At 43.1% G+C, this 10,078-nt stretch overlaps 1 protein-coding gene across 2 annotated transcripts in view; it reads right to left on the bottom strand.

The window, feature by feature from the left end:
* Positions 1-10,072, bottom strand: part of ARHGAP20 (Rho GTPase activating protein 20) — an 87,518-nt gene extending 77,446 nt beyond the window's left edge. For both annotated transcript variants that reach the window (XM_019530215.1, XM_019530216.1), the window contains exon 1: positions 9,871-10,072. In XM_019530215.1, coding sequence (XP_019385760.1) covers positions 9,871-9,975 — 105 coding nt within the window. In that variant the 5' untranslated portion in view covers positions 9,976-10,072. The remainder of the gene's footprint in view (positions 1-9,870) is intronic.
* Between the last annotated feature and the right edge of the window lie 6 nt (positions 10,073-10,078).

Here is a 10,078-nt window from a genome sequence, read left to right as displayed (position 1 = left end):
GTGTGTGTGTGTGTGTGTGTGTGTGTGTGTGTGTGTGTGTGATTTGGGGACGGGAGGAACCCAGCCCCCACTGAACTGAGCCCTGCAAGATAGATCCATTGGGGGTGAGGGTTTGCAGGGGGAGAGATACAGCTCCATATAGAAACACAAGTAACACAAGCAGCACTTTAACAGAATTACCAAGACCCTAGCCCTAATAAATGAGCACACCCCAAAGTAGGGGGCAAATCTGGTAACACCTTGTCTAGCAATGACTTGCATAACCCACTGACAAACTATGCCACCTCCCCCTCCAATGACTGGGTCCACTCAGAGGATAATGGTTATTTTTTAAAGCTCATCTGTAACAGGGATCTACACTGGTGATCAAAGGGACTGGAATTTAAAATTTTCCTGAGGACTGATTCAGAAAAGTTGGAGAGAGAAGGTCTTGACAGCACATGAGATACAAGTCAGAGTACTGATTTATTTATTTACTCCACAGGTTGAAGATGCATTCTTAAACTCAAGATTTATAGATAAAAATCACCTTAACTTGTCAATATTGTCCCATGGGCAACAAAACCCAGACGTTCCACGGTCTGGTCATTTGTTACTTACTAAAAGGTTGAGAAGAATGCCCTGAATATCCAGGTTCTACAACACATGCACCAATCCTTATAAATATACAACACAAGTTCTCCTTTAACATTGTTTTAGATGGTAAAGTGGTAACCACTACAGGTAGTCTGTAACATGTCCCTGGCACATCAAGGGACAGAACTCTTCAAGCACATTCTGCCCACTTCTGCTCACACAAGCCAGTGCCAGAAATGTAGCAGCGAAGCTGCTGCAGAGGGATCTCACATTGCTGCTCTACAGATTGCCTGACAGTGGCTACATAAGATGCCCCAGGGGCAGCTTCACTGCTACTTTTCCAGATTTGGTACATGCAGGAGGGAAGAGATGAGTAAGGCACCCTCCTGGATGTACCTCCCCAAGTATACCAGGGATACACTGCTGACATACTCTACAAACAAAAGTCCTTGCACAGCTTTTTTTAGCTAATCATGAACCAGATTTTCTTCCCTTATGCTAAAAATAACCACTGAATGCCACCAGTGCACATCTGAGAGGACAACAGATTCTTCTGCCAATTTGTATTCTTAATGTTGCCTAGCTCTTAAGGCATATTTATATTCTACTCCTCAATGAAAGCAGAAAATCTGCAGTACCCCACACTACACTTTCTTTGGGGCATATCTGCTTGCCTAATCAATCCAAAGCATTTGCTATCAGTTGTTTTTTTAATGTTTGGGTTTCTATTCATACAGGAAAAGAACACTGCTATTTTATCATATACTACTATAAGATAGTTTAGAACAAAACTTCTGTATTTAAGACTTCAGTACAAGGGAGAGAGATTAAAATTTTTTATAACAAAAAAGGAGAGAAAATACCTACTTTGCTGAACTCCTCCAGCTGAGCTGTACTACAGAGAGTCAGCATTTGTCTCATTATCAAATCTGAATAGGTGTTAACTATTTAAATACTATATGCATGCAAGAAGTTTGGAAGGAACCACTGTGACAATCCAATGTGACCTAAGGAACACAGGCCACAGATTTTATCTGAACACTTATAAGGAGACAAGACCAGGTCTTATTGGTATGTGATTATTTTACACATTTTATGCAATTTTGCTGAGTGTTTTGTTTAGTATTTTTTTTACCTGAAGACATGAAACTGCACTAGCAGTTAAGCAAAGATTTTCAAGAGTTTTGGTCCTTGTGGTCCCTCAGGTTTGAAAATTTTGACTCCTTAAATACTCAAGAAAGCTAAATAAAAAAATATTATTATTTCAAATGAATTCATATAATTTGGGAGGATACCAATTTTAGGGCTTTTTTAATGGTGGCCATGTTGTGCCCAACAAAATGAGGCCCTTATCTTGACCTCTGAGAGCTAAAATATAGGGCTGTGCAAAGCTTCAGTCCCTGATTCGATTCAGCAGAGATTTGGCCCTATTCGGTGTTCAAATCTCCAAATTGGAATCAAGTCAGGAGATTCTTTAATCTCTCCGAATCGAATCGGAAACCTCTGAATAGATTCAGAGAGATTCGGAAAGATTCAGAGATTCAGACATAGACACAGCTTTAAATGTTTCTTCTACATACCTCAAGGTAGCAGGCGGCTTATGAATGCTGGGATGCTGGGGCAGCTGGAGCATCCCACAGGAGCACAGGGGACTCCCCAGCGTGCTCGGCAGCAGACCTGGGAAGTGGGCCAGAAGCACTTCAAGTCCACTTCCAGGTCTGCCAGGGAGCATGCTGGGAGGCCTCCCCATACCTCATCAGCTCGGTGACTGGTGCTTCCTGGGTCTGGGAAGTACCTGGAATCCCCCCACAGCTGATCACTGAGCTGGGAGGGCATGGGGGGGGGGGAGGGAATCCTCCAGCATGCTCCCTGGTGGACCCAGAAGTGGACTGGAAGTAGTTCCAGGTTCGCTGCCAAGGACGTGGGCCCCTCCATGCTCCTGTGGGATGCTCCATCTGCCCCACCATCGCAGCAATTATCAGCCCCCTGCTACATTTAAAGCTGTGTCTATAGCTGAATCGCTGATTCTCTGAATCAGCATCAAATCTTCAGATCTGGATTTGGCCAAATCTATTAATCGAATCATTGTACCCGATTTGGGCTGAATCCAAATTGAATACAGCCTGTTTCGCACATCCCTGCTAAAATAATCCAAGCACATAAGCAGGAAAGGAATCAAGTTCAGGATGGGGTCAGCTGGCTGCTGGACAACTAAATTTAGCACTAAATAAAAATTCTGCTTTGTTAGGCTTGATAATAAAGTCTGCTTATCAAATGAAAAATTTCCTGCCACAACTGAAGGTAATCAGCTCAATTGTTTGTAAATGGAGAACATCTATGAAGTAGTGTTCACTAGGGTTAGAAATTTTTTCATCAAAAGCTTTGTTTTTGTTCCCTGAAAAACAGAGAATGGAAGACAAATATAATTAAATGAATTTGCCTATTCTCTTCAGTAGAGCTGCCAGAGGACCCTGCTCTTGCCCGTGCATACTGTTACACCGAAGTCTATAGGCACTAGAGAAAATAGAGGCCTGTTGGACATATGGTAGCCACTTATCCAAGGGTGACATACCAGAATCTCTGAATGCTGCAAAGCTCCAATACTTACATAAAAAAGAAAGTCAGTATGGTGATAACCTCTCATACTTATTGGCAGAGGTATGCACCTACAAAACACATCATACAATGAATATCCTCTGATGCATACGTTTAATACCATGTAGGCAAAGATGGGAGAAGGCAGTCTGGCATTTGTGAGGAGCAGAGCTGAGATACTGTAGTTAAAAGTGCATTTCCATACTTTTAAAGGCTTGGCTTTCTTCTAAATTCATCTTTAATTTTATACTATCTGCATGTCTTTTTTTAAACTCAAACCACAAGTCGAGTTATAGTAAGTGAGGTTCTATTCCACAATCATTGCAATTCAATCTTATAAATTTATAGATGGAAGGATTAGCAGCTAAGCTGCTACTCTTTATTCTGAGTCTCAACTAAATCATCTGCTCTTGGGGAAAATCTATTTCCAAAGGCTGGCTTTAAACTCATTTTGGCTCGTAATTAAAGTAGATAGTTACTTTATATGGAATCTGTCTAAAAGGCTGTGTTGTTCAATTATGATATTAATCTCCATTCTGTGCAAAACCTAATAATGTACAGCAGTGCTTAAGTGGAGCCTTAAAAAAAAGACAAAGCTAAATGAAAATATAGCACGTTCTTATGATTTGTGCATAATATTCCGCTATATTAGGCCTGGAAAGAGAATAGAAGAGACTAAATTAAATAGAGAAAACATGAAAGAATTCGTGGCACGTATGATTTCTTTTGTAGGGAAAATAATTAAGATACCAGATGTAAATGGTACAGTGTTTATAATTTTTTACGACTGTCTAGAGAAGCAAAATATATGTGCCCGGTCATTCTTTTCCAAGATACTGCAATGAACAAATGCCCTCTGCAACTACCATCTAGCTGAACCACCCTGATTTTAATATTCCCTCCAGCCTCACATTATGCCATAATGCTGGCATCGCTGAGCTATTCAAGACCCCAAACATCAACTTGCTCTACATAGAACACTAGCACTTACATGGAGTACCACTGATTTTAGTGGTGGTGTACGTGGAACAAATCCCCATCCCAGCCAGCAACTAAATTTTATTTACAGCGTTGCAGACATATCTGCTAGTATACATTTAAATTTTGGTCTGTTCAAGTCATTATCTACCACAAGATCAAAGTTCACCTTGATCATCAAGGATCTGGTTCTAAGCTACTTGAAATCAATGACAAAATTCAAAGCACAGACAGACTCACTGACTCCATTCACTGCCCTCCAATGCTTCCCAGCAACAAGAAAATCAGATTTCTTTAACCAGTGCCATGGTCAGGCGCCTTGCTGAGGAGAGGAGGAGAACCAGAATGGCTTGTAAGCTTAGTAACGAAATGTAAAAGCTTTTGCCAATGACTTGAACACCCAGGCAAAATCTAGATATGACTAGTCAGCGACCCAGTTAAGAGAGGAATTGAACTGATCTCTCCCTAACTAACAGGTAATCACAGCACAACCACAACCTCTTCAATGGGTAGCACTATTGTTGGCACCCCCACCCAAGGGAAATAACTGCATGTGTTTGGAAGCTCAGCCCTGTGAGTGGGTTGGGATTGGCTAGTGGAGGTGAAGGTCGCACTACTACTGCTTGGACAATAGCTGTTCTGTGAACGAAGAATTTCACTCTCTGGGGTGGTCAGCCTGGGTTCCTCACTATTTTTATTTATTTAGTAAGAGGCAACCAGTTTTATAAAAGGAAGGTATTTTAAATATGAAAATTAATAAGAATAGCAAGTAATTTAGAAATTAAAACTGTTCTTTTGTTGTTTGACCAACAACAATACATACCAGATGCATACTTCATCTTCGGTTATAGCATGAACCAAACAATGAAATAGATTTTTAGAACAACCTTTACTGAGGTTTAACGAATAATTGCTTTACCAAGGATACAAAAAAGCCCCAAGATATTTGTCACTGTCTAACAGCCACCCTCTCAGGATCTATTTGTGCATCAGTATTTTAAGTGCATTTCACAGCTAAGTTTCCCACAGATCACTAGGCCACTTACAACTACAGTAATAGGTAATAAGCCCATTCTGGTGCTCATATTTTTGTCTCTATGCACCACTCCATTATTTGTCAGTCCTATAGCATACACTGACTAAAAGTCAACTAAACCTTAAAGAATCTTGCTCTTTCTTCAGTAGAACAATAAGGTTGTTTATTCTTCTATCCCATTCTTGACCCCCTGTTAATCTGGACAAGATATTGATGGCAACTTAACTGTCAGTTCAAGAACCAGGATACGTTCATGTGCATCATGAATTTACAGAACACACATGCCCTTCTCAGGACTCATTAAGGCAGAGCACGTGAATATTTACCAGGTAACTACTCAGTGACTGTTTACCTTGGCAGAATCCTTTAAGTTACAAAGACTTCCCTAAAAATAAAACCAATTTCAGAGGAATAACTAAGAAGAACAATTACAGGGGCCTGAGAGGAAAAAGCCACGACCATGGTGGAATCAAAAACACACTCAGAACAAAGGGTGGCAAAGTGCACACTAGAGGCAGAGACTGAAAACAGAAGCAATAAGAGGAACTCTAAACTAGCAGTAATGCCCTACCGAGTTATGCTGCTCACAGAGCAATCGTAAAAGCCATAACGGTCCTATGGCTTTTGTTTAAACTTTGGTTAGAATATCTTGCCTATTTTTGTGAAAGAGGGAAGTGCTCCAAAAACTGGAGGATGGGATTGTAAGAAAAAGTAGGAGGAATAACACTCAACACAAGTGGGTCCAGGCTTCTGTAATGCACGGCTTCTTACAGGCAGTTTAAAATGTACAAAGCTCTAGGGCAGCACTAGTGTGCAGGGGAACACATGCATCAGCTGCTCATGCAGAAGGGTCTCAAAGCTGTAATCTCCAGATTCCTACATGCCTCTTAAAGCCTGCTGCCTGTCTTTCATTTGAAAGACTACTGGAAAATAGTCATCTCTCACACATGCAATGTTCATTTTAAATCTCTGGCAGGGTTTTTTAAAAGGTCTTGGGAGATCCATATGCTGAGGGGATGCCTTCACCTCAAACCACCTTTTTCCAGTTCCCTAACAGGAATGCACATAAGACAGCAAGCAAACACATCCTTGACATAATGACATAGATGGAGTAGGTCACAACTAGGTTGAGAACTCTACTTTCTGGTTTTGGCAATATGCTTCACGCTACTGGAGGCCTATATGCAGCGATCTCAGCTCCAGGTAAAAGGTGAAAAGAAAGGAGTAGAACAATATCAGAGCACAGATGACTGGGAAAATACTTTCTTGCACAGGGGTATCTACTAGCCACGTGCATAAGAAACAAATGATGAATGCTACAATAACCTTAAACTAATAGAAATAATGCTACAACTGCATCAGTGGTTTAGGTACCCACATGCTTTTCTCAGACTTCTTCAGAGTTAAAATTGTTCATATCATTTTGTAAACATATTCAGCAGTTTTCCATTACCTGCATAAGTGTGGTTCTAGAAGTATCCCTAGACAACCAAAATCCTAGTTATCAATATAAACATCTTGACTGTAGCACCCAAAGATTGCAGCTGATGATACAGGCTCATAGGAAGCCAAAAAAACCCCTAACTTACACAAATTAAGGGTATGTTAAGAGTATCATATACAAGAGCAAAGAGATCAGGGTAGTAGCACATAAGGAAAACACATGTCCATTTATTTTCTAATTTTTCCAGATGCCAGAGAGAGAAAGAGAGGAAATGGAGAAGTTTCAACTATCCCAGCTTTCTTAACACCGCTTTAACTTTATCCACTGAGTACAACCACCAGGACTCTTCTTTCATTTAGGTTGCTCAGTGATCACTGTGTTTAAGGATCTGATTTTGAAATGTGCCTTGTTCCATGTTTTCAGAAAGCAGCCAATGCACCTGCCACATGCCTGCAGAGTGAAAAGCAAACAGGCACATCTGACCACCCATAGCCTTAACGTTATTTTGATCTGCATGCTGTGTCACTTGCTACAGAATAACACCACGCTCTGGTGGAAGAATAGTTGATTTTAGAGCAAGGATGAACATAGAAAAATTCTGTGCTTTGCTGAACAATTATTTTAAGTAATTCTAAAAATTCAAGGATGTAACAAAACACAAACACAGAAGTGATGACTGTTAGCTACCGATTTAAGGAAAACATCCAGCCTTTGTTAGTCAAGCTTCACTACCTCCTGTAGAAAGATAAAACATCAGACTAGCTTAACCCAGTTGAATTAATACAACCTATTATTGCTGACATAGTTATGCTGTTTTATATTGACTAGCTTATGCCTACATTTACCAAAATAAGCTACATCAGCACAAGCAACTTTTTACTGACGTAGCTACATGTGTATTGTGTCAATTTATATTAACGGAGAATCTGGTCCAGGATTCTTCCCAAGCTTACCATCACCATTTCTGTATCACCTTTTACCGGAGGATGACAAGTATCTAACAAACATACTCTCAAACATCCCTGCTAAATAGTTCTGTATGTAAAATGGCTATGATTAAGAGAAATATCAAGAGGTCTGGTGATTTGCTTATCCATAACAGCAAATTCAGGAACTAAAGCATAATTAACAGCTTCTACCTTGCAATCTCCTGCTTCAGAGTGTACACCATCTCCATTTGCTTTGACAACTAAACACAAACTAGTATGCCAAAATAAAACCAGAGGTCTGACAAACACAACCATTCCAAGTTAAGTGCACTTAACTTACTCTGAGTAAGATATAATCATGAAAACAGGGGAAAAGAAAGGTTTAGTGGCTGCTGACAGTCTTTTGAGGGGATTTAGGTCAGGGGGTCAACATTAATGGTGTTATAAAGGCTTTCAGTATTGTATTTGCATTAACCTCTCAACCGGTCTTAACATCATTTTGCTCTTTGAAACCGTCACTAGCCTCCAGTCTACACAGGTCTCTTGCTGACTTCCTCTCCCACACAACTCCAGACCAAACCAGACCACAAGGTAAAGTAAATCCAGGTGTTGGGGGGACTCCATGAATCCCTTAACTACCTTGAAGGAAAAAGACAATATCTTCCATTATTAGGTAGCCTCAATCTTGTTTTGTAAAATAAATAGCATAGGTGTTCACAGGGTGCTGCTCAGTAAACGAGATCTTGTATTTAAGGTGCAATTCCATGCACAACTAGGACCACTCAACTTGGATGGAAAAGGGTATAAGAAGCCTATTCTCATCCCATACAAAAGATTTCCAATGTAGCACTCAAAGGAGCAGTCCAATGTGGGCTTTTACCTGTGAATGCATATGAACTTAATGGGGGGTGTCTGCTGGATGTGGCCAGCCCTGCCCCCATTTAGCATATAGAGTGCCATATGTTGCATGTCCTTGCCAAGGGCACAAGCTGCTCATTTTCACAAGAAGATCAACACGTGTCCCTCTGCGTGCACCTCCACTCCACAGAACCTAGATACGGTCTTAGGATCTGGGGGAAGTAGACATACTAGCCAGCATCCTCCTGCCTCCCCCTCACTGGCTTTAAATATAACATTGCAGAGACCATGAGCACTTGGAACAAGAACTCACAAACACTTCTCAAATGTTCCAATGCTCCTGTTAACATCTGCATCGAAAACAGTGAATCACAAAGTGTAGGCTGTAGTAAAACACTGGATCTCACAGCATCTAAGGTTCCCTGACACACTGTGTTCCTTGTTGCCATCTCACTTCTGGCTTACATGTGACATCTAGGCATTGACAGGTTGCAAGGTACAGCAGGCACAAAGATGACTGTCATCAGAACATGTCAAAGAAGCAACAATAGGAAAAACAACCTCATTTAGCTGTCACAGATGACCTCAGGGCATTTAGAGTGATAAAATACCTAAAAAGATCAGTTTCCCATCCATCCAAGGCAAAGTATCTCTTCAAGTCCTGGGGGTGCATCAGCTAAGGAATATCTCAGATATTTCACTCCGACTACATTTGATCACAGTCAAAGAATATTCTGGGGAACCGCTTGGTGAGGAAGAATGTCTTATATTCAAAAGCTCATCTAAGTCTATCCAGACTACATATCTGGTGCAATAAACGATACCATCCCGGGAAATCCTTACAAGTGACATTTCTGGACTACCACATGATTTATCTATCTGCACAGTCTCACTGCTCTCCAGCTGCCTTTGAAGCAGGGCAGCGGGGTGACAGCGCTGTTCCACACGCCCTCACTACCCACCTGCTAGGCGCCGCGGGGCTTTTCCCCGCCAGCTTCCCAGCCGTGGCCAGCCTCTTCAGGGGGCACAGCGCCCTGGGGAGACCACAGCAAGTCTGCCCTGCAACCCCAGGTCGGTGCATCCTTCACTGAGGTGACCCGCTCGTCCGTCCCCGGCAGACGGAGGCGGCAGGAAGCAGCAGGGGGGGCAGCGGTGAGACCCGGGGGCCTCCTGCAGCACCAGGTCCTGGGAGAAGCGGATCGGGGGCTTTAGGGGAGTTTTGAGGGGAAACCCGGCAAAAGGAAAGCGAGTCCTGGCCCGGCCCGAAAGGCCCCCGGGGCAGCGGGGCGGGGGCGGCCCCCTGTCTACCTTGCAGGGGAAGCGGGATTACAGCGGGCGGCTCGGGGCTCTGCCCTGCGAGGTGGTCGGGCTGGGTGCTCGCTCCCCGCAGCGACCCACGGCCTTCGCCCCCCACTCACCGTGGGCGCAGGACTGTGGGCAGAGAAGGGTCTCACCTTCTTGCTGTCGGGGGCGGCGGCGGCGGGCGCGCGGGGCTCCCCAGTGAGAGAGGATGAGCGGCCCTGCCCGACGTGCTCCTGCTGCGGGGACATCGCTGCCATCCAGTCCTTTCCCCGCCCCCGCCCGGGGCTCACGAGCACATCGTACTGCTCCACTGCTGCCCGCACCACGGGCAGTGAGCGCCGCGCCGAGGGCGGCAGCCGC

This window comes from Crocodylus porosus, unplaced genomic scaffold (genome assembly GCF_001723895.1).
Source record: "Crocodylus porosus isolate Cpor-Errol unplaced genomic scaffold, CroPor_comp1, whole genome shotgun sequence".
NCBI classification, from domain to species: domain Eukaryota; kingdom Metazoa; phylum Chordata; order Crocodylia; family Crocodylidae; genus Crocodylus; species Crocodylus porosus.
The sequence above is the reverse complement of the archived record's forward strand: the minus strand, read 5'-3'. Positions and strand labels throughout refer to the sequence as shown.